This window comes from Chenopodium quinoa, unplaced genomic scaffold (genome assembly GCF_001683475.1).
Source record: "Chenopodium quinoa cultivar QQ74 unplaced genomic scaffold, ASM168347v1, whole genome shotgun sequence".
Classification (NCBI taxonomy): domain Eukaryota; kingdom Viridiplantae; phylum Streptophyta; class Magnoliopsida; order Caryophyllales; family Amaranthaceae; genus Chenopodium; species Chenopodium quinoa.
The window spans coordinates 5436885-5461078 of NW_018744304.1; the positions used below are offsets into that span (position 1 = coordinate 5436885).

The 24194-nt window shown below is 34.0% G+C and overlaps 4 protein-coding genes and 1 long non-coding RNA gene across 5 annotated transcripts; 4 read left to right on the forward strand and 1 right to left on the reverse strand.

The window, feature by feature from the left end:
- The first annotated feature begins 1527 nt into the window (after positions 1 to 1527).
- LOC110695810 (secoisolariciresinol dehydrogenase-like) lies at positions 1528 to 3483 on the forward strand. The gene is made up of 2 exons (XM_021873038.1): positions 1528 to 1661; positions 2533 to 3483. Exons 1-2 carry the CDS (start codon positions 1621 to 1623, stop codon positions 3350 to 3352), a joined length of 861 nt encoding a protein of 286 aa, XP_021728730.1. The 5' UTR covers positions 1528 to 1620; the 3' UTR covers positions 3353 to 3483.
- A 769-nt stretch (positions 3484 to 4252) lies between these two features.
- On the forward strand, positions 4253 to 5856 carry LOC110695707. The gene is made up of 2 exons (XR_002506173.1): positions 4253 to 5352; positions 5577 to 5856. It is a non-coding gene; the product is annotated as an uncharacterized LOC110695707 (long non-coding RNA).
- Positions 5857 to 8127: 2271 nt separating this feature from the next.
- On the forward strand, positions 8128 to 9543 carry LOC110695845 (secoisolariciresinol dehydrogenase-like; the record flags this gene model as incomplete). Its single annotated transcript, XM_021873070.1, has 2 exons — positions 8128 to 8308; positions 8903 to 9543. Coding segments are annotated over 2 exons (822 nt in total), but the record flags the coding sequence as incomplete, so codon positions are not given.
- A 3265-nt stretch (positions 9544 to 12808) lies between these two features.
- Positions 12809 to 14750, forward strand: LOC110695708 (secoisolariciresinol dehydrogenase-like). The gene is made up of 2 exons (XM_021872933.1): positions 12809 to 12999; positions 13703 to 14750. The coding sequence occupies exons 1-2, from the start codon at positions 12962 to 12964 to the stop codon at positions 14520 to 14522; spliced, it is 858 nt and encodes a 285-aa protein (XP_021728625.1). The 5' UTR covers positions 12809 to 12961; the 3' UTR covers positions 14523 to 14750.
- A 1409-nt stretch (positions 14751 to 16159) lies between these two features.
- Positions 16160 to 18514, reverse strand: LOC110695709 (secoisolariciresinol dehydrogenase-like). The gene is made up of 2 exons (XM_021872934.1): positions 18339 to 18514; positions 16160 to 17100 (listed from the first exon to the last, which is right to left on the reverse strand). The coding sequence occupies exons 1-2, from the start codon at positions 18374 to 18376 to the stop codon at positions 16236 to 16238; spliced, it is 903 nt and encodes a 300-aa protein (XP_021728626.1). The 5' UTR covers positions 18377 to 18514; the 3' UTR covers positions 16160 to 16235.
- Positions 18515 to 24194: the final 5680 nt, after the last annotated feature.

Below are 24194 nucleotides of genomic sequence, written 5' to 3' on the forward strand. Positions count from 1 at the left end.
TTGTTCAAGCTCGAGCTCGAATCACAAACGAACGAGCTCAAGCTGAGCTCGAACAAGGCAAAAACTTAATGAACAATAAAGCTTGAACACAAAATATATTATTTATGAAGCTCGTTCAAGCTCAAGCATGATTGAAAACTTGGAATCTTTATCAAGCTTAGCTCGAACAAGTAAAAACCTCGACTTGGCTTGGATCGTTTGCAGCCCTACCCTTCAGAACAGTTTAAAGAAATGGTAAACAATTGACATCCACTTGGCAAGCTCGGACTCACCTCCTTCGATGAAACAAGTGGTCAGAATTTTTCATTTAAAACACACGTCGAACCTTACACCATAATTGGTGGTGTTTTGGCTACTAAGCAAAATTCAAGGTGCTCAGTGCATCTATGCCATACTTCAAGAATCAAGATGTTACGACCAATTTTTCCTAAATTAAATATCAACAAGAGTATAACATAACACTACATTTTCTTAGCTCAATTGGGAATATATTGACATTACTCATAAATTAAATATCAACAAGAGTACAACATAGCACTACGTTTTCTTAGCTTAATTAGAGAAAACGATTCGCTTGAGTACGAGGTACATGAATTTTCACGGCCCGAGCAATCAATCAATACTATATAGGAGTATTAAAGTAATCACCAACATTATCCCAAAAGTATACGTGTCGTGTCTACATTAAAATTTTCCCGCCAAAAACTTTTTATTTATTTTATTTTTTAATAAAATAATAAGATAATTAATAAAAAAAAAAAAAGAGATTTTACAGCCTAAATAATACGGAGTAAAACAATAACAATTTTGAATACATAAAATAGTAAATGGATACAAAATCTATAAACAAATACAAACCTATAATAATATATAAATACGAAGTATACTTTTTTATTTCTTATAATAATATATAAATATAATTTGTTTTTCAGAGGTTTTTCAGTGCGGCAGGGATTATTTATAGGGTGTTACTGGTTTTGTCAGGGGTTACTTGTAGGTGCTACTTGTATTTTTGGTTACTGGTATGAGTTACTTGTATGTGTTACTTGTATTTTGGGGTTACTTGAATTGTATGAGTTACTTGTAGGTGTCACTTGTATTTTGACTTACCCCTATAAGTAACCCCAGACCAAACCCCCATACTAAAACTAGTAACATCCTACAACTAACCCCTGATCAAAACCAATAACACTCTACAAGTAATTCCAGAATACAAGTAACACCCTTACCAAAAACCGGTGTTACCCTATAAGTAACCCCAGATTAAAAGTAACACCTACAAGTAACACCTTACTAGTAACCCTAGAATACAAGTAACACGTACAAGTAGCACCATGTGACTAGCCACATACAAAAATTTGTATAATTTTTTTCCCCTTGAATGCTCGGACAAAGAACTAGTTAACAAATAAATTTTGACGTGTTCCCAAATTACTAGTCTCTCAAGCTAACTTTTCAAAAAAGTACACCAAGTACGTGGCTTTTGGAAGCATGCACGTTATAGATAAGTTGCTAAAGGAACCATTTTCCAAATTCCACCCTATAATTTATACAGAATTATTAGAGAGCAAAAGTTGTAAGAATATATCAAAAGTGCGGATAAAAATAAAGTGGTCAAGAATGAACAACACATCATCAATGACTCCTCTTACTGCCCAGAGGTGTGATTCTTCTTTCTTGCTCAATGCTCATTTTCTTAATTCACTTATTTTTATTTTAAGAGGTCAAGATTCAAGAATGAACAGCACATCATCAATATAGTTGCTCTGCATCATAATCTCTTAATTCACAGAGGTTGACATTTTCTTAATTCACAGAGGTTTACATTTTAATAAGAAAGAAAATGTACCCTTTTTGTAAACTCGGCTACTTGTGGCTTGCTCTTGGGCCTTTCATTAGTTTAGATGAAAAAATCTTCATGTTCCTTTTTTTTTTTTTGACAACATGTTCCTTATTTATTTTCTTTAATTTAATTATCTTTTCCACTTTTAATTTCTTGTTTCATATTGTATGCAAAGGGATTATTTCACTATTGTAAAATTGAATGTAAAATTGCTTGTACACTATTGTACAAGCAATTTTACATTCAATTTTTTTTTAAAAAAATTAATGAACTCTATTGAAAGACCATAACAAAACTTATACCAAAAACTCATGAAGCTTACTCTTTTCGATTCGCCCCTAAAAGATCGTCTAACGTTTACAATAAAATTTTTCTTTATTTTTTCCATCTACATACCATCGGGATTTGAAGTTGAACCACGCAACAATCATATTTAATTGCATATACGTCACTTAGGGCCTGTTCTCATACAATTATTTTCAGTTCAGCTCTAATAAGTTAGTTCAGTTCAGCTCTAATAAGTTTAATTCAGTTCAGCTCATTTCAGTCAATGAGAACAGGCTCTTAGGCAATATTTTAGTCCATCTTAGTTTTGCTTATTTAATCGAATTTGAAATGATTTTTTTATCTGAACTTTTTTTTTTTTTTGACATGATATATAATTACCATTTTCAATTTAAACTTTGCAGGTTGAAAGGTAAGGTTGCAATCATAACCGGAGGAGCAAGTGGGTTAGGAAAGGCCACAGCAAAACTCTTCGTACAACACGGCGCCAAAGTTGTGGTTGGAGATGTCCAAGATGAGCTAGGACTATCCTTGTGCAATGAAATAATTGCTTCCACCACCAACGACAACGATCACAAAAACATAATCACTTACATTCATTGTAATGTATCCGATGACAATGATGTCAAAAATCTTATTGATCTCACCATCTCTAAACACGGAAAACTCGACATCATGTTCAACAACGCTGGTATATACGGTGACACAACCCCATCTATTTTAGCTACCACGAATGAGAATTTTAAAAGCGTGTTTGAAACAAACGTGTATGGTGGCTTCTTAGGAGCTAAGCATGCCGCGAGGGTAATGATTCCGGCTAAGTCCGGAGTCATTCTCTTTACGGCTAGCATTGCATCGATGATGGCTCTCGATGCACCTCATGCATACACCATGTCGAAGCACGCAATCATTGGTTTGATGAAGAACTTGTGTGTTGAATTGGGACAATATGATATTAGGGTGAATGCGATATCGCCTTGTGCTGTTTCTACGCCATTAGCAACGAATGCATTGGGGATGGATAAGGAGACGATCGATGAAGTAATTCGTGAATCTTATGTGCTCAAAGGGGTTAAATCAGAGCCCTTGGATGTTGCTAATGCAGCATTGTTTTTGGCAAGTGATGAAGCTAAGTTTGTGAGTGGTGCTAATTTTGTAGTTGATGGTGGTTATACTGTTACTAATCCATCTTTTACCATGGCTCTCATTAAACATTCTGTATGATCTAAAGAAAGGCTATATTGAACATTGGCCCAAGGAAAATAAGGTGGTTTAGAATGAAAATCACAATGGTATTGGTACAATGTAATAAGGCTTATTTTAGCAAGCACAATGTTAGTGAAGCACGACGTAAATATATGTGTGTTATCGTGTTTTTTCATTAATTTTTATCCTTTTTTAACCGATTGATATAAAGTGGTATATGTTTAGCACGATAGAGCTATGCATGTGTTGAGCCGACATAAAAATGACCCGTTTCAATATGAGCCTAATACAAAACAAGAAGCACATTGACAAGTAACACGTAAAAATCTTTTAGCTAACATAAATATATCACAAAATATATTTCCAATAAATATGTAATACAAAAGTGTTTAGTGAGTGTTTGAGTAATGCTAATCTTGTAGTTGATGGTGAGTGCATCTCAATACATGTACATCTTTTTTCAAAATTTTGTAAATATGATGGGGTGACACGAGAATGACCAAATCCAACATGTGTATGTTTACCAAATCCTACTACGTATTTATTTATTCATTTTTAGTCATCCAAATTTCATTGTTAATATTGTTTTTACTCACTATACTAAAAACTTAGGAAAAATTGATGAGAATAATCCCACTTTTTGAGCGTCGGAGATTAATAATCCCACTTCTGGGATTCTTTTTAATAATCCCACCTTTGATATCAATCCGCTGAAAATAATCGCGGGTGACCAGTAACCGGTTGAAGAGGTAATTTTTTTTTAAGCTTATTTTACACGTGTCACAATTTGATTTGTCCAAAATAAAAAAAAAGTAAAAAAAAAAAAGAAAGAAAAAAAGAAAACTAACACAACCTCAGCCACATCACAACCACCACCATCCAAACCCATAATCAGAACCACCATCCCACCACCCAAAACCAAAACCACAGCCACCACTAGCCCAACCCCAAAACCACCTTTTAAAATAAAAAACCCACCAAACCCAAAACCACCTTCAATAATCGAAAGGGAAACCGAGATCGGGACGGAACCCACCAGCGCCAGACCCTCCCTCTCCCCTGAACCACCGCGCCGACGACAGCCATCCCAACCCCAATGGTGGGATTTCGAAAAATCGAAACCAATTGAATTGAAACAATTGACCCAGAAGAAGGTCGGAATCTGGACGGGGAAGGGGGCAAGGTGAAGAGGAGGGAGGAGTGTGGTTGTTTGGCGGCCGGAAATGCGACGGGAAGCGGCGAGGTGAAGAGGAGGGAGGCGAACGTGCCTGGGTTGGTGATTCGTGGAATCGCGACGGGGAAGGGGCGAGGTGAAGAGGAGGGAGGCGTGGTGGTTTCCTGGAATCGTGGGTGAGGGAGGGGCGGGGTTGGTGATTCAGGTGGTTCGGGGAGGGGGAGGGTCTGCGCTGTCGGCGGCGACGTGGGATGGTGGCAGGGTGGTCGGAGACGCGGGGCAGGGAACGGAGTCAGGGGCGTGGGGATGGTGGCTGGAATGGGTGGGTTTGGTTTTTTTATTATTATTTTTTTTTTCTTTAAAAAAAATCTAATTTTTTAAAAAAATTATTTTATTTTATTTTTAATTTTTTGACCAATCACAAGCCGCCACGTGTCATATAACCTGTTATAACAGGTTACATGTAACAGGTTACATGACCGGTTGGAACTATTTTCAGCAGATTGATATCAGAGGTAGGATTATTAAAAAGAATTCCAAAAGTGGGATTATTAATCTCCGATATTCAAAAGGTGGGATTATTCCAATCAATTTTTCCAAAAACTTATGCTAATAATGGCCAATGAGACTTAAAAAGGAACCGATGAAGTTAAACGTGATTTAGACATTTCAATCAAGTAATATCCTAGTATAGTACATGTGTTTTGGAAGCTAGCACTTTATTATGATTTAAAGAGAATAAGAGATAGTGCAAGAGTAGTAAGATATTATCAAAAGCGTGGATAAGTAGAAAGAGGCCAAGAATGAACGGCACATCATCAACAGCTCCTCTTATCGCCCAAAGGTGTGAATTACTTCTTTCTTGCATTTTTTCTTACTTCACTCTAATTTTTTTTTATTTTTTTATTTTTTTATTTTTTTTTTTGGATGTGAAAATCATAGTTTTTGTAGTACATACATCTATATGATGCAACATTTCCATCTCATTAATTTAGCTTCTTAGTTTTTTGTAGAATAGAAATTACTTGATAGTAACATCGATCATATTTTCCCTGTTCTAATAATTAGGGCAGTCAACGCGCGCGTTGCACGCGGAATGGCTTGTCCTTGCAACAATTTTACTTGTCTTGTGTTTGCACTTCACATGGAGGAATAAAAGACCGGTAAAGGAATATATTTCTATTGTTTAGGCATTGTTTGTTTATAGTCGTCCTAAGTTGAATGTTACGCGTGAAATATCTTGTATATTGAAAAAAATCTTTATTTTTATTATTTGTATATGGTGATTTTTTTAATTGGAGTACTATGTAGAGTTACAGTAGAATATAATTATTAGGTTTTTCAATGATAATGCTGAAAAGGAACAAATGTTAAAATTGTTGTTTATTTATTTTCGCAATGTTGATATTAGCATTACTTAATTGTGGTGGTACAATACGAAATAGAGAAAGAATCATCAGTGATGAAACCGAAACGACCAATTCCTAATCCACCACAGAGGCTAACAATATTAATCAATACATTTTATCCATCACAAAGGCTAACAATATTAATCAATGAGTTCATTTCTAATTTAAAAGTACAATCCTTCTAGATGAAATCGAAACAACCAATTCCTTCACACACTTATGCCCAATCGTACATGATATGTATATATATTACACTAAAGCAGCTATCCACCTATCAAGTCAAGTCTAACCAATGAGTTCTTAGACTTAAGAAGTCCTGGATAGTGTATAGTGACTAAATTCAAGTCCAGACTAAATTATGAAATTAATTTTATCTTACACTGATGAATTGCTCATATGCTAAAATAATGATCTTTAATAGAATTCCAATGTGATCCTATCATTACATGTTATGAAGTTCAAAATCCATAGTAGAATGTTCTTAACATAATAATAATCCTGTTTTAAATCTATGGACTTTGCACCCAGAAAATCCGGCCGCCCTCTTCCACCGCCTCCCCCTCTCCCCTCTCCCTTCTCGAGGCCCCTTTCCTCAGAGTTCCCGTTTCCAGACCATCGACTGCGAAAAGGTCCTCATTAAATATTCTTTTTCTGCTATATATTGGTATTGTCAACTTTTTTGTTTGCCGCAATTTAATTGATTTGGAAATTTTGGGAAGGTGTTAAACAAAGATGTGGAATTTAGTACTTGGAAATGGCAAAGTTAGTGTGTAGAGAGAAAGTTAAAAGCTCTAATATAACATACAATATTAACATAATTAACAAACCAAACTCTAATATTTCAAGAGATGGAGTCATGGAGAGGAGGAGAGAAAGCTCAAATGTGTAAGGAAATGTAGATGGGTATAAACAATTTAAAGTTGGACTGTTGGAGTACAAAATTACAAATCTGGGTACAAAGGTAAAACACATTTTGAAGGGTAAATAGGGGTATAAAGGTAAAAAAAATATTTTAAAGGGTATAAAAGTCCGTGCACTATTTATAAGAACAACTTTATACTTTTTATAAGGTAGGGATATGTAATCATGCATGGAATTGATATATGAATTATTAACGGGGTTGGGGAGTTGGTTTGGAGGGATAACTACATGTTATCTAGATTTGAAGATGGGAAGGGTTGAGCCTAAGTTCAAGCAAAAACAATTTGTCTTCATGTCAAAAATCACTGGCTTTTCATATCATTTTTAGGCCGAACCAAAATTATTATAACTAAAAATTAAATGTTAAGTTATCTCAAACCCCGAAAAAAGGGTCAATTTGAGCCTAAAATTCGAAACCAAAAATCTGCCCAAACCTGACTAATTTTCAAGCTGGACTCGGCCTCATTTAATTTGCTCTACTACACCAAAAACCTAAAGATCGAGTTAATTAATATTTAATATCTCGATTACTTAGCTTGATTAAATAAGCAATAAATAATGACATTATATGAGTCTAGAGGTAGGCCCTCATACAAACTCAAGATACATTTATTATATTCAAAAGTAATTATACACATATAGAGTCAGGGGTGATTTTGACTTTCGAGCATTTGCAATAGTGCAACTGTGCAAGGTACTTGATCGCATAGGCCCCTAAGTAAAAGGGACCCCAAAATTGGGTATTTAGGGTTTATTCACATTACTGAACTGAAATGAACTTAACTGAACTTAACTGAACTGAATTAATTGGAGCTTAACTGAACTGAACTGATTGAAGCTAAATTGAACTGATTGGAGCTGAACTAAACTGAACTGAGCTGAAATGAATACTTTATATGAGAGGAAAATTAGGAGCTAAACTAAACAGAACTGATTGGAGCTAAACTGAACTGATTGGAGCTGAACTGAACTGAATTGATTGGAGCTAAACTGAAATAAAATGAACTGATTGGAGCTGAGCTGAACTGAACAGAAATTAAGTAAATGTGAACAGGCCCTTACTCATTGTTACTATTAGTGGAGTCATGCATAGTGGGTTAGTTAGATAAGATCATGCTCCTAATTATTAGCTTTAGGTTGTTATTCCATATGCTATTTATATACATGCATCTTTGTATTCTCGTTGAGTAGAGTGCAAGTTAATAAAATCAGTTTTGTTTATCTCCATTAATATTAATATATTATTATTTCACTTTAGTATAAGCTTCAACAATTAGATGGTGTAATTTTTTGGCAAATCACATATACGCAGGTTGAAAGGTAAGTTTGCAATTATAACAGGGGGAGCAAGTGGATTTGGAAAGACCACAACAAAACTCTTTGTCCAACACGGCGCCAAAGTCGTGATCGGCGATGTTCAAGATGAGCAAGGCCTTTCCTTATGCAATGAAATCAACAACAACGATCACGGAGATGTAATCACTGTTATGGGTAAAAAAACTGCAAGGGTTAGTCAACGATAGTCAACGAAGGTCAATGACGAAGACTCCCCTTGACGAAGGCACAAGCTCGACGACGCATCATCAACATTGACGGAAAGACGAAGTCAAGTAACAACTCCCTAATTTTTAGGATGAAGATAAGTAAAGACTTAGTCCAACCTCAGCCAAATCAGTCCGTTGGAATTCAAAGCAGAAGAAGGAATATTTTCCGCAACTGCAGTCCGAAAATCATGGGCATGATTTTATCTCCATGCAACGGCTAGAGTTTAACCTAGCAACCATCCATATAAAGGGCAGGGCAACGACGGGTAGAAAACATTCTCATCCAACGATATACATACTACATCACATCTTGTAAACTGATATTATTATTTCTGGCATAGTGAAAGTTTGGTAGATCCTCATTCTACCCGCGGTTTTTACCTTCATTGGTTTTTCCGCGTCACCAATTCCTCGTATCATTTATTCTCTTTTTAGCCGTATTTTACTCTTAATATTGCTTAGTTGATCCGTAACCTAGATTTTGATATTCAACCCACTTAATAAAAATTAGCATAAACAATCACTTACGTTCATTGCAATGTATCCGATGACAATGATGTCAAAAGTCTCATTGATCACACCATCTCTAAACACGGAAAACTCGACATCATGTTCAACAATGCAGGAATATGGGGAGACTTTGACACATCTATCTTAACCTCCACAGATGAGAATTTTAAAAGCGTGTTTGAAACAAATGTGTATGGTTGTTTCTTAGGAGCTAAGCATGCCGCAAGGGTGATGATTCCGGCTAAGACCGGTGTCATTCTCTTTACGGCTAACATTGCATCAATGATATGTATCGAGTCACCTCATGCGTACACCATGTCGAAGCATGCAATAATTGGTTTAATGAAAAGCTTGTCCCTTGAAATGGGACAATATGGCATTAGGGTGAATGCAATATCACCCGGTGCTGTTTCTACGCCGTTATCAATGAATACATTGGGGATGGATAAGGAGAAAATAGACGAAATTATTGGTGAGTCTTATGTGCTCAAAGGGGTTACACCGGAGCCCTTGGATGTTGCTAATGCAGCATTGTTTTTGGCAAGTGATGAGGCTAAGTTTGTGAGGGGTGCTAATTTTGTTGATGATGGTGGGTATTTCATCACTAATCCATCTTTTTCCATGGCTCTTAATAATAAACATTTTGTGTGAAATTAACGTACACATGTTCCCAACACATTTATGGCATCTTAAATCTAATTAGTAAGATACTAAGATGTACCCATAAAAGTTTAAAGACACTGCATTGTACTGATAGTATTATAGGCCCGTATATTTGAGCCATGGGGCAATCAGGGTGGTTTTTCAAGAGTCGTGTACAAAGACCTATTTTTGTAGGAAATATTTTGTAAATAGGACATCCGTATGCGGTTTATATTTAATTTGTATGCTTATGTAGTTATGCTATGCTATCCACTCGGGATTTTAACTTATTTTATAATCTGCATTTTCCTCAAAATCAATAAATTTTCCTTTCATTAGCCCTTGAAAATAGCTAACAGGTCGTTAGTAATTTTTAAATTTTTATTTTGTATTTTTCAAATAGGTATAGACCATATTATTTTAACGCCGGTAAGACAATCAACTAATATAGTTTGAACAAGTAAAATTACCCACTTGGCCAGTGTAACCATTGCATTATGATAATTGTATAAGCTAGCTTAACGACTATTGGCCAATAAGATGCCTTTAATATCTTGAAAAAAGAAATAAACAAGTTGTAGACCTATTGATTAACAGCGTATAATTCAGAAGTCAGAGTTTCAGAATTGCAATATCTGATCTACAAGACCATAGCCACATGTGCAACTTGAATGTTCTGGCGCTGTCAACCAATTTATTGCAGTATCAATAAATTATTTACAGTTTTACTTGTCATGGTATGGTTGGCCTTAATATCACTATCACTGGTAGTCTACCACAAGTAATAAGGGTGGCAATTCTGGTCAACGTCTATAAATTTGGTACAGTATAAGCATATACAAAGTACGAGTATAAAATATGATATACTAAGTATAAGTTAAAATGTGTTGAATACGATTTAAGTTGTTTTAACTTGATTTGGACTGAGTTGAGAATTTTATATAGTGGTTTGTAAGTTATAATGTTTCACAATATATTATTTCAAGCACAGTTGATGCTTATTGAAATTTAATTTTGAAATTTAATTGTGTCCAAATCTTTAAAGCTCGTATATTCTATTATTTATTGAAAGATTAACTAAACTAGCTAAAATTTAAACTAATGTTGAAATTCCATGATTAGTTATATATTACTCTTGTTTCATTAAGGAGTATTAGATTTGGATCCAAGAAAGTTACAACATTGTAGAAATTATAATACTCCATAATAGAGATGAGATGAGGAATGAAAAGAAGAACTTTATGTATTCAATTCATTGAAAAATTAAATAATATTGCAAAATTAAGTTAGAAATAAGGAAAATGATCTCATAATCGTCAACCGATCACGGCTAATATTAACCCACTAAAATCACTAGTATTATGACTTCACTAACACAAAATTATTACTAAAGGTAAACTACACACTAACAATTTGAAGTAAATATTCCAACTCCACTAAATGTACAATTTTGCTGATACTGTAGTATCTAGATTACTAAATACAACCCCTAAAAATAAAAGGAAAATTTGCAAATTGCAGCCATTTAAAGTTCGTATTTTGCAAATTACAGCCATTTAAAAAAAATTGCAAATTGCAGCCCAAAAGTTCATATAAATTGTAAATTCCAGCCCGATTTAACTTTTTCATCGGTTTACAAGTTGAAAAATTTTCGATTAAGGTTTTAGGGGCCATTAGGGTTCCGAATTGAGCTCAGAATTAGCAAAAATATAACGCAAGTATCTCGTTTAGCATAACAAAAATGTATCGATTTGTGGGAAACTGTAAATATGAGATACTTACGTTATTTTTTTGCTAATTCTGAGCTCAATTCGGGTCCCTAAGGGTTAAAATGACCCCTAAAACCTTAATCAAAGATTTTTCAACATGTAAACCGATGAAAAATTGAATCGGCCTGCAATTTACAATTTATACGAACTTATAGGATGCAATTTGCAAAAAAAAAAAATTAAATGGCTGCAATTTGCAAAATACGAACTTTAAATGACTGCAATTTGCAAATTTTTCAAAATAAAAATAATAAAATAAAACTGAACACATTTATATATATTTGATTTCAGTAGTGATACCCCAGATTATTTAGGGCTTGTTTGACATCAGTTTTGGTTTTCAGTTTTCTGGTTTTTTTAAAAAAAACCAAAAATCAAAAACAGAAAACAAGAAAAAGGTGTTTTCACTTTTATGTTGTCAGTTTTCAAAAATATCATAATTTTAATAAGTATATATAATTTTTGATTCATTAAGGGATACATATTATATACTTTTAGAAAACAAAAAACCAAAAAACAGAAAACCACAGCAATGTCAAACGAACCCTTATTAATCTGTTTATGTAATTAAATACATAAGGTAAAAGGTCCTTTTCAATTCCGTCCTCAACCACCAAATTTCACGGCCAAACTTTTTCAGATAATTTTGATGAAATTTTCATCAGGTACATTTTGAATTTATAACTATCTTTAATTTTCACTTATAAATTTATGATTACTAGAAATGCAAAATATGGATCCGAACAATCATTTTCACTGCATTGAAAACATATTACCTATATTTTGATATGGCTAAAAAGTACTCCGTACCTATATTTTTTTTTTAATGATATAAGTTGGCAACAAGCATTTAATAAGATAAAAAAAATGACCGTGTTGGTCGGCAAGAATTTACCGTAGCTTAATCTGTTGATCGGTCGAGAAGTCTTGGTAGTGAAGACTGCCAATTTTTTTTTTTTTAGAAAGCCACAAGGGCGGGGTGTAAATCAATCTCAAAATCTCCTGGAATTAGAGAAAAGGCTCTAACCGTTAGAGCTATCCTTCACTCTCACTGTCAAATTTCTATGAACAACACTATAATTTTTAGATTATCAATATGGAAATATATTTGTATTTAATATCCTTTCAAAAAAAAAAATTTGTATTTAATATGTAGAAAATACTCCTATAAATTAAGACAAATCTAATAATAACTAACAATACTCCATATGATTTCTGTAAAAAAAATAATAAATAAATAAATAAATAGAGATTCTGTTGTATATTCGTTTTAAAAAGAAACAATGTAAATAGAAATACAAAGTACAGTACTATATAAATTAAGAAACTACCTTTTATCGGCTTATTGTCAAATTAAATATTAAATCTTATTAATGTGTTATTGTCAATGACTGTATGTACATAAGAAAAGGTAGGTTGGAGATGCATGGTGTATGTAATTAGTTGCACGTAAATATCATGTGCTTTAAATTCTTTCAAAATTGCATAATTCAAATACAAACCCCGAGAGTCCTGCTATAAATATTAAATTCTCACTTCATAAATTTTGGAAGCATCCAATATTTGGAATACTATTGTCCTCCTTTTAGTGGCATTCTTTCTACGCCTTTCCTTCAATAGAGTTTGGAGCGTCTTCCATCATAAATAAGGTTGCAAATATGAATGGCAAATCAACAACTCTTTCTATTGCTAAGAGGTATGCTCTTTTATTTTATTCTCTTATTTATCTTTTTGTCATTGTCTAAAACATACATGAAATCTTTTGGTCATTGCATATATGTCGTGTATACTAACTACCTACGTCGCCACATATTGACGTAGTGAGTGAGAGCTCAGTGGTAGATCCATCTGTATGTCGTGGCCTAGTTCCAAGTAAGAGCCTCATAAGTCATAACCCCTTTCGAATTTTCGATCCCCTTATTTCTCCCAACAAATATGTATGCAAAGGTGCATTAGGCCACTAGGGAGGGGGTTTGTGCCTTTGCATATATAGTTGTATTAGTGGCTCGAATATACTACCTCTGTTACAGGTTATGTGCAACGATTTGACATAAAGCAGAGAGGAAAAATGTCTAATTGTTGCACATAATCTGTAACAGAAGTAGTAGGAAATTAAAGGTACACTAAAGTCATGATAGTCTTAGATTCTTCACCACATAATCATATACTACATCCGTTAAATATTAGTTGCAATTTTGGGGTATTATTTGTAAGATATAAAATATTCCAAAGTTGTAAATAATATTTAATCGATATAGTATATATAATTGCAACATATTGTCCTTTTTTTTTGGTGAGTAATAAGCTAGTTTACTAGATGAGATATACTTGTATGTGTACATGTACATATAATTATAAAAATGTAATTTAGCTAACATATAATATGTTTATTCCTACAGGCTTAAAGGAAAGGTAGCAATTATAACTGGGGGAGCAGGAGGATTTGGAGAGATCACGGCAAAACTCTTCGTCCAACATGGAGCCAAAGTCATTATTGCCGACGTACAAGACGATAAAGGCGTTTCCTTGTGTAACGAAATCATTGCTACCTACAAACATGGTGAAAACGACGAAGAAATAATCTCCTATGTACATTGCAACATTTCCGATGAGACCGACATGAAAAACCTCGTCGATCTAGCTATATCAAAGCATGGAAAACTCGACATCATGTTTAACAATGCCGGTATCCCGGGTGATATAAACCCTACTATTGTAGGTGCATCTAGTGACAATTTCAAAAAAGTGTTCAACATTAATGTGTATGGTGGTTTCTTAGGGGCTAAGCATGCTGCTAGGGTTATGATCCCGAACAAGTCCGGTGTAATCCTCTTCACCGCGAGTGTTGCTGCTTTGGTGGCCGGGGAGTCACCACACGCGTACACAATGTCAAAGCACGCGATTATTGGTTTAATGAAAAACTTGTGTGTTGAAATGGGACAATATGGCATTCGAGTCAATGCGATTTCTCCTTGCGCCGTGTCCACACCGTTACTAAGTAATGCGTTAGGGATGGACAAGGAAGGTGTTGATGGGTTGATTTGTGAATCGGCCGTGCTTAAAGGGGTTGCACCGGAGGCCTTAGATGTGGCTAATGCGGCGTTATTTTTGGCAAGCGAAGAGGCCAAGTTTGTGAGCGGACTTAACTTGGTTCTTGATGGTGGGTATAGTGTCACCAACCCATCTTTCTCTATGGCTGTCAAAAAGTTGTTTTCATAGATGGATTTCTATCATTGAAGCTTTAATCACGTATGGGTTGTAACGTACTTGGATATGAGTAGGCGCAACTTATGTCTTTTTTTTGTGTGTGTGTGTGAAAGTATGTAATTGTTGGTGTAATCCATTTCATGTATAATATAGATATCTCCCTATAATAAATGTCTTGATTTCGAATATAAATATATGTAAGCAATATTAATTTTTAAGTAGTCTTGGGTTCGTTTTCTAGTCTCATATTTTGGTCTGGATCCAATATTATAGTACGTGTTTATGTCTTTGTGAACTTGCTTTTGGCGATACAAAGGAAAAGTGGTAATAGCCTTGATATTAGACCAATATAATACTAGTTGTTAGGACCAAGTTGGTAGGGGTTAAAGCAAGCTCACGACAAGAGAAGAGACAACTAACACATAAGTAAAGTTTCATTCTAAAATAGAAGAGGCTAATTAACTGGTTAAGTCACCTTCTTATCACTCTTTCGATATGAGACAATCGCTCTTGACACGCACAATTAATTTAAAATTAGTGTAATAACACTTCTAATGAGTCTTAAAACCATCTCAGCTCAGAGTCGGGATAATAGTTTGAGAGCTTGTATCATAGTTCGTGAATCAAATTTTTTGTTGGTTGGCTAGCCTAGCTAGCAGCATTTATGGGTCGTAGACAATCTAATAACTTCAGCAATGTGCCAATGACCACTTGACTAAGTGTAACAATAATAATACAATCTTTGCACACTCGCTTATTGTTCTTCTTGCTTCTGGAGTGGCCACTATCTTACAATAATAATCTTCACATACTCAATTATTGTCCTTATTGCTAATTGCTAGCCAGCAGTACGTACTGATCGATTAATTGAATGCACCCTTTCAATTATCAGTCCAAATTTAATAGCTTGTTATTCTCTACCATGGCCCCACTTGCGACATGTGAATATTGAATCACGTTGTTAGGAAGGTTGCAAAGACACTTCATATTGATAGCAGATAACATTTTGTATCATTCCCGTACTAACTATGGCAAAAATTTAATACAGGGTGAGGTTGCCCGCATTGATCCGCCATGCAATTTTACCCTATTTACCCCCTAAATTATACAGTATCCATTATGCCCCTTGATATATATACATAAATTGTCACAATAACTCATAACTACTTAGTGTTCATAATTTTTTTTTATTAATTAATAATAATAACTCGTACTCTTCAGTCACAATTACACATTTTTAAAAATAATCAAAAAGGAAGATTATATGCAAATCATCACTTAAAGTTAAATTATTATAATAATCTCTGACTATCAATCCATTACGTTACATATACATGTTACAAAAAAATCAGTCAAACTCAAGTCCATTAACTTCTTACATTGATACATATATAGAAGTATGTTAAAAAAATCAACCAAACTCCATTAACTTCATGTGAGGTTTTGAATGCTTAAAATGAATAAGAAAAGAAGATTAATGGAGTTTGAACGTTTGGTTGATTTTTGTAACATATATATGTAACAATGTAACATACAATGCTCTTTTGATTTATGTAAGACCTTAGCAAATATGAGCTATATAGTTGATTGTAAAGATTAAACTTTAAAAAATAAAAAGTATTAGGAAAAAAAAATGAAAAACACAAGTGTTTGGAGGTGATTAATTATCTCGTTTACTTTGTATGTTTTTTTGAGAGGACCACAACTAAGTCTTGCAAACCCCACTCAAGAAGTATAACCTTGTGATGCAAGAAAATTTTGTAGTACAAAGGAGAAGGATGGGTTAGTAATGCCAGAACCACCATCAATCATGAAATTAACACCGCTCACAAACTTAGACTCGTCGCTTGCCAAATACAACGCGGCATTAGCAACATCCTCAACATCCGGCGTCACACCTTTAAGCACCGTAGCTTCACACAACAACTCATCGACCGTCTTCTTATCCACCCCTAACGCATCGACTAATATCGGTGTAGCAACACCACCCGGGGAAATAGCATTCACCCTTATGCCATGTTGCCCTAATTCCACACACAAGTTTTTCATCAAACCTATAATCGCGTGCTTAGACATTGTGTAGGCATGGGGTGATTGGCCTCCTATCACTGATGCCAAGCTCGCGGTGAAGAGAATAACACCGGATTTCCTAGGAATCATAACCCTAGCAGCATGCTTAGCCCCTAAGAAACCTCCATACACATTAACATCAAACACTTTTTTAAAATTTTCATTAGTTGTGCCTAATATAGTAGAGTCTAAATCTCCTGAAATGCCTGCATTATTGAACATGATGTCGAGTTTTCCATACTTGGAGATAGTGAGATCGATTAGGTTTTTCATATCGGTTTCATCAGAGATGTTACAATGCACGTAGGAGATAATATCTCCTACGTGACCATTGTTATTAATGTCATAGTGCCCATTGGCCATGGTACTAGAAGCCATTATTTCGTTACATAAGGCTACGCCTTTTTCGTCTTGCACGTCGGCGATTATGACTTTGGCACCTTGTTGGAAAAAGAGTCTAGCTGTGGCCTCTCCGAAGCCGCCTGCTCCTCCGGTTATGATGGCTACCTTCCCTTTCAACCTGCATAATTATTGACAAGTTACATATACATAAATATTTTTATTTTATGTTTTTTATTAAAAAAAAAAGTAATACATTAATTTCAAATCATTATATATTAACATATTTCTAGTTTAGGATAATTTCAATTTTTCCAAATAAAGGAGTATATAGTAGGTGAAAAATTAAACAATATTATGGTACGGTCTGAATAATAAGTACTAATCACGTGATTTTACAAATTGAATTTATTTCTTAGATATTTGATAATTGATTCAACAATTAAATTCTACTCCCTCTGTTCCATGATATAGTGTATTGATCTCTTGCTATACCCATTTCAATTTTTTAAGATGTAACATTTGATCATTGATATCTTTTGATAGCAAAAATATAAAAAAATTGATTACACATTGAAAGAATATAATCTAACATATATAATATATAATATGATGATGTTTCTGTGTATATTAATGAAATTTTTTTGTCAAACCTTTAAACATTATTTGACCATGAAAAAAAAGTGAGCAATATATTATATGGGACGAAAGACATACGAAGAGTAATGCATTATTCAACTAATGTTGTCAAAATTTTTCACTTGTCATCTTACACTAAACATCTACTACTTCATATATTATTGTTACATCACAGCAACTAAATTTTATAACATGATAACGTTAACAAAAGACTTGTTCAAATGTCAATATCACATCATAACTCAATGCAAATTGCAATCAATAAATTTGTCAAACTTTGTGAACTCTAATGACCAAAACCATTTGTCATCCAATCTATGTGATCTTGAATATGTGATAATTAACTCCTTGTTTGAAAGTTCCTAATGTAAAATAGGTTATAGTATAATGATCTTACCAAGATTTTAAAGGAAAAATAATGATTTTAAGGATTTGAATGCCTACAATCTAATCCATTTCAAGTAAAATTGGTTATTAAATGGTTTTGGACCGAGCAAAAACAAAAATCTACTCTAAGACCGTCTAATAATTGTCTTCAATTAGTTAAGTCTAGTATCCATTTTCGGTGCAAATCGACTAGCTTTTGAACACTCCTAGCTAACAACCTAACAATAAGCTAAGGCTTCCTCTTATTTCATTCAAACAAGTGATACATACAAAAAAATATGTGTTAAAAGAAGGGATCACGTGACATGTAAAATATCATTTTAAAATAAAAAAATTATGAGAAGCTTAAAAAATAACAATTATGTGCTAGAGAAGAGAAATGATGAAACTCACCTCTTGGCAATAGGAGCTATTGATGACTTTCCATTCATTTTTCTGAAACCTTTTTTTTTCCTTAAAGAATTTTAATTTCAAATTCTTAAACCTATATTTTTATATGGAAAAAGAAGCACTAAAGAAAGCTATATATATCACTCAAATCTCTATGCTTAAATAGCATTCATACATAATATAAGGGGGTAGCTGAGAATATATAATTAATAAAATTTCTTTCTTCTATGAAAAATTAAATGTTATATGCACAATTACACGTCCATTTCCACATGCTAATTAGTTCGTGTATAGGTGCAATAAGGTGCACCTAATTAACATCAAGAGTAATGACCTCCTCTCACTCTCATGTGATCCAGATGTGGACTTGTGGCCCTAATCAGAAGGTCTGGTCCATGTGATAATTAAGGCTATTGCAAATTGAACACCATTTTCTCAAATAATTAAAGCTTTCATTGGTTGGTCTACTTCTTTGGTTTTAGTTGATTTTATAGTAGCTCAAATGGTTAGAACTTTCCTTTCAATTTCAGGATATGTTGGGATCGATTCTCATTTCTGTCCTTGTGGCCTCTTTAAACACCAAAAAAATATTGTCTCAAACACGTATGGCTATATATAATAATTAATACATATGTTACTACGTTATATTGAATTTTAGTCTCCATCGATTATGTATGACAATTCTACCCTTATTTATAAAACTTTTCATGTATGCCAATTTTTCATGGAAACAATAATACACGGAAAACTTTTTGGTATTGAATTTTATTAAGGATGTTCTTGTGATCGATGATGTATGACAATTTTTCATAGATAATTCTTAGATGTGGTTGAAATGACTAGCAATGCTGTCGGTTGGTGGCCGGTTAAATAAAAGATGTTCTCTTGGAAGAGGAAAGAGGTAATAGAATTCAAGATAGTCTCCCTCACGACAACAGAATTTTTTTTTTTTTTTTTAAACAAATCAATTCATTAATAAAAAGTCATCCGGCATCTACAAATGAAATCTAAATTAACAAATACATAAAATTGAATCTATTAACTATTACTAAAATAGAAAATTGTTGACATCATCCTCTCCTCAAACTGTATATATATGTGTCGCTCTCTCATAAAAAAAACTTCCCGCCTAATGCACTTATAATGTCATGTATATTTTTGGTTCTTTTTTTTAGGAATTGGTTATTTTAATCATTTTTATTTCAATCTTTTGACTGTGTCAATAAATAAATAAATAATTTGTTTTGGTTCGAATAAATAAAATAAATTGATATTGAGCTAAAACATTTTAGGTAACTACGATGTTTGTTTTAATTTTTTTTTTTAGGTTTTACTGTAATTTGTGGGGGAGGGGGGGAGGGGGGCAACCTAGCTATGAAGACATGTACTAATAATATGGATGTTTGTTATACAAAAATGAACTAATTTATAAGTATGCATATAGTTTTATTAGATCGTATAGGCTTTCATTTTTATATTTTGTTACTTAGTAATTTATGATGAAAGATATGTTTTTACGATTTCTTATAAGGATGCATGGAGAAATAAATAATAGAAACAGGTTAGATAACAAATTAAAAGCAAGTAAAAGGATTTTTAAAAAATTTAACCGAGATAAAAAAAAATGCAAGCAAAAGCTATAGCCTTGTTTATTATCTAGTAGTTTGGCATAATACTGAAAAAATACTTCGTATTTGATAAAATATACGATAAATATTCTAGATATTGTTCCAACAAGTCTTAATCACATTTCGTATAATATATTAGATGGTTGGAGTCTATTTTAGATCACCTTGGTCACTTGGGTTTGATTTGGAATCGATGGCAAAAGTATTGTATTGAACGGACTCACGTGAGTCCAGTCATACAAAAAAAATTGAGGAAAAAAAAAAATCTTAATTGTCAGAAATTAGATAATAATAGTAAAATAATATTAGATTATAAGTGTCAGAAATTAGATTTTAATGGTTAGATATTAGATTATACTTATCAGGTATTAGATTATTCACATCAGGTATTAGATTATATACATCAAAAATTAGGTTATATACATCAGGTATAAGATTATATACAGTTAGAGTAGTCTTCATTATAGATGTTTTGTGAATGACGTGAAAATTAGTCCCACATTGGTAGAATAGAAGTTGGTTGAATTGTATAGGTTAGTTTATATAGCTTAATGTTGGGATGGAAGTCCCACATTGATAGAATAGAAGAAGTTGGCTTGTTCAATTCTAGTTAACTTGTTATTGCGAAGAAAGTCCCACATTGAATTGGTTGAATAGAGGATGATAGCTTACTCTTTTCTATTTAACTTGAGTTGGAAAGAAACTCCCACATTGGTTAAATAGAAAAGTATAGCTTGGAGCTAGTCTATAAGTTACTCTATTCTATTTAACTTGATGTTGGGAATAAAACTCCCACATTGGTTAAATAGAAAATTTTAGCTTGGAGCTAATCTATGAGTTTAATATTTAGAGCAAAACAAAATTTTAACAAGAGTCATGGTTGTGACCACGGGCCCGGTCGGGTGTGAGCACAAACTTAGGAAAATAATATTTGCTCGCTTGATAGGGCTAAGTTAGTCCGATTGGGTGCGAGCGCAAACTTATTTTCCTACGTATAGATGGCCCTATCAGGCATGCATTATTGCCTGGTTAGACGCGAGCCTAGTTAAAAGATTTGTCCGTTTATTTTCCCGACCGAACGAGTGTCAGCAGTTACTATCTACAGTTAAATTGATTATGATAATAATGACTTTTCATTAAAATTCATATCATCTTAATAAATTATATTTAGGAAATAGTGACTCTTGGATTAAAAAGTTGTTTATTATATAAAGACAAATAGTAAATTGCTCCAAAATTATAACTTACCTTTACTTTATCTTCTTCTTCCATATCTATTCTTATTGTTCTTAAAGTGTTCTTAGAGAGTTCAATTACATTGCTTTAATTTATCTTGAACTTAGGGAAATCCTGGAAGCATATTGACCAATAACCCATTGCAATCACAGTGGGGGTTAAAATTGCTTTAACACTTCTAGAAAACAGTTCATTTTCGACGAAAAAGTTTCGTCGAAAACACCTTGAAATTCGTCAGAAAAGGAGTTTCCGACGGAATTCCATCGAAAAAGGTTGTCGGAAGCACCTTGGTAGAAAACCACCTTTTCCGACGGAAACACTATTCCGACGGAATTTTCCGTCGTGAGACAATTTCCGGCACCAGCGAATTCCGTCGGAAATAATTCAGCCAGAAATTTCCAACGGGAATTCCGTCGGAAACTATTTTTGGGAAATTAAAAAAAATACGTCATGCGACCACCAGCACGGCGTATCACCACCTCTAACCACCCATAAAGCCCCTTTAACCCCAACCAAACCCACATCACCACCACCACCAACCACATCAGACCACCACCACCGCCACCCACTGCCACATCAGATCACCACTAAACCTTAACCAACTGCCACTACAGACCACCACCACCGCCACCCACTGCCACCACCACTCAAACCCTAACCCAAACCGAACCAAACCTTAACCCAGACCTGACCAAACCCTAACCAACCCTAACCCAGACCCAACTTAAAACAGCCCATTTCCCTAACCCAAACCCGACTGAACCCACCCTTAAACTGACTCAGACCCACCCAGACCACGACCCTAAAATTGACCACCCTTAAACTGACCCAGACCGCGGCCATATCTTAACCCACGAGTCCACCGCCACCACCCACGAGTCCACCATCATCGCAATTCAACCAAAATCACCATAAAAAAATCGCAAAAACCAAAAAATAAATAAGAAAAAAATAACATACCTTGAAATTCACCAACAAAACTCTGAAGTTGGCGTGTTTTTGGGTTTTAAACGTCAAATTTGACCAAGAAACTCTAGATCTAGAGTTTTCATGGTCAAATTTGACATGAAAAACCTTAATTTAAACAAAAAAATTAAAACCCCATTTGAGTTCAATGTTCATGCGTGAGTATAGGGGAAAAGGATGAGAAAAAAACTGAAAAAAGAAAGGGGAAAAAGGATGAGAAGAAAAAACTGAAAAAGTAAGGGGAAAAGGTGATAAGGGGCGAAGAAGAAGAGGCAGGATGAGAGGAAGAGAGGAGAGGAGAGGAGAGGAGAGTGAGTGAGAAGAGAGGCGGAGTGAGAAGAGAGGAGAGAGAAAGAGAAATTAGAATATAAAGAGGGAGGGGGGCGCCGTTTTTAATTAGGGTTTGGTGGTTTTTTTTTAAAAAAAAATAATAATAAATTCTGTCGGAAACATATAATATTCCTTCGGAAGCTTTAATTTCCAATCGAATATTCCGTCGGAAATTTCCTACGGAATAAAATCCGTCGAAAAAACACTTAATTTACGACGGAAATTCCAAATTCGTCGCAAATTTCCTACGGAAAATAAATCCGTCGGAAATTAAGTGTTTTTCGACGGATTTTCATGTCCGTCGGTACCCTTCCATCAGAATTAGACCTTTTTCTTGTAGTGTAAGGACAGTGTAAACACGTCCCTAATTCTTCATCCCCATAATTATTTCCTAAGATATACATCAGAATATAAGTTATATATATCAGATTATATACAACAATGAGAAAGTACAGTGTTTACCAGAAGAAGCAGCAAAGGCATTAGACGACGTCGTATCAGTAGTAATATGAAGAAACTACGCACAAACAATGTCGCTTCATGCAGTATCAGCTTTACTCCCTCCCTCTATCTCTCTCCTCATAATATCTCTCACATGTTGTCGGAGCTCCATATATTCTCCCTGTCTTCAATTCCGAGCACTCCAGCTTTGTGTTGGTGTCTCACTCTATCGTCTCCCTTCTTCCATGAGTATCCGATGATTGTTTTTTATTTGATTAGTTGCAGAGGGAGGTGGTCGGTTAGAACGGGGGCTAAAGGTTCCGCCATTGTTGTGGGTTTTGATGAGGTTGAGTTTTGATGATGTGATGTGATACTGGACTCACGTGAAACCGGCTCTCACAAAACCTTCTCAGAATCGATATATTCAAGTCTAGAAATTAAAACGTTGAAATTGAATTCCTTAGAGTGAGGGAAAAGTCAAGTGGTTGAGCTCTGATCCCTCCCGATTCCAAGAGATATTGGGATTGATTCTCATCAGATCACCTGTCCTTATAGCTCTTTAATATATATATATAATTCCTAATCAAGTATTTGACTTATACCAGTCATTTGAAATCAAGAATTTAAATTCAATAATTATAATGTAAATTTAAACAATTTTTAAAATGAAGATTATTATAATGTCTCAATATATAATGACTACAATATTTATGTTACAATATTAGAAACAATTACTTAGACTTTTCGACATAAAATATTTCGAAGGATAACCATAAAACAATGTGACAATTTTCCTTCACAACCTCTAAAAATAGCATAGTTTGTAATAATGAATAGCAACTAGTAACGTAGGGCATATTCACATTTACTGAAATGAGCTGAACTGAACTGAACTGATTGGAGCTGAACTAACTGGAACTAAACTTCACTCAGCTGAGCTGAAATGAATATTTTATGAGAGAGAGAAATTGGGAGCTGAACTGAACTGAATTGAACTAAACTGAAATTAAGCTGAAGTGAACAAGCCCGTAGTTGGTGGAATAGTGGCTAAAGAAAGTATGTTATATTGGCAAAGAAAAAGAGGGGAGAGAATTTTGCAAATGACAGCATTGAGAGTATTATTAAAGAGCTAATTTAATAACAAAGGCAGGCAAAATAATAATTTTATTCTTTTGTAAGTAAGATATAATCAAAGAAAATTATAAGAGAAAGCTTAGTCTTATTGTTTGGTATAATATTTAAGATATTAGGAAGCATT

Coding starts and splice junctions, on each gene's coding strand:
- LOC110695810 (XM_021873038.1), top strand. CDS start 1,621: ATGAACAACACATCATCAATGACTCCTCTTACTGCCCAGAG. Junction 1,662..2,532: donor ACTCCTCTTACTGCCCAGAG/GTGTGATTCTTC, acceptor TAAACTTTGCAG/GTTGAAAGGTAAGGTTGCAA.
- LOC110695708 (XM_021872933.1), top strand. CDS start 12,962: ATGAATGGCAAATCAACAACTCTTTCTATTGCTAAGAG. Junction 13,000..13,702: donor ACTCTTTCTATTGCTAAGAG/GTATGCTCTTTT, acceptor TTATTCCTACAG/GCTTAAAGGAAAGGTAGCAA.
- LOC110695709 (XM_021872934.1), bottom strand. CDS start 18,376: ATGAATGGAAAGTCATCAATAGCTCCTATTGCCAAGAG. Junction 17,101..18,338: donor ATAGCTCCTATTGCCAAGAG/GTGAGTTTCATC, acceptor ATAATTATGCAG/GTTGAAAGGGAAGGTAGCCA.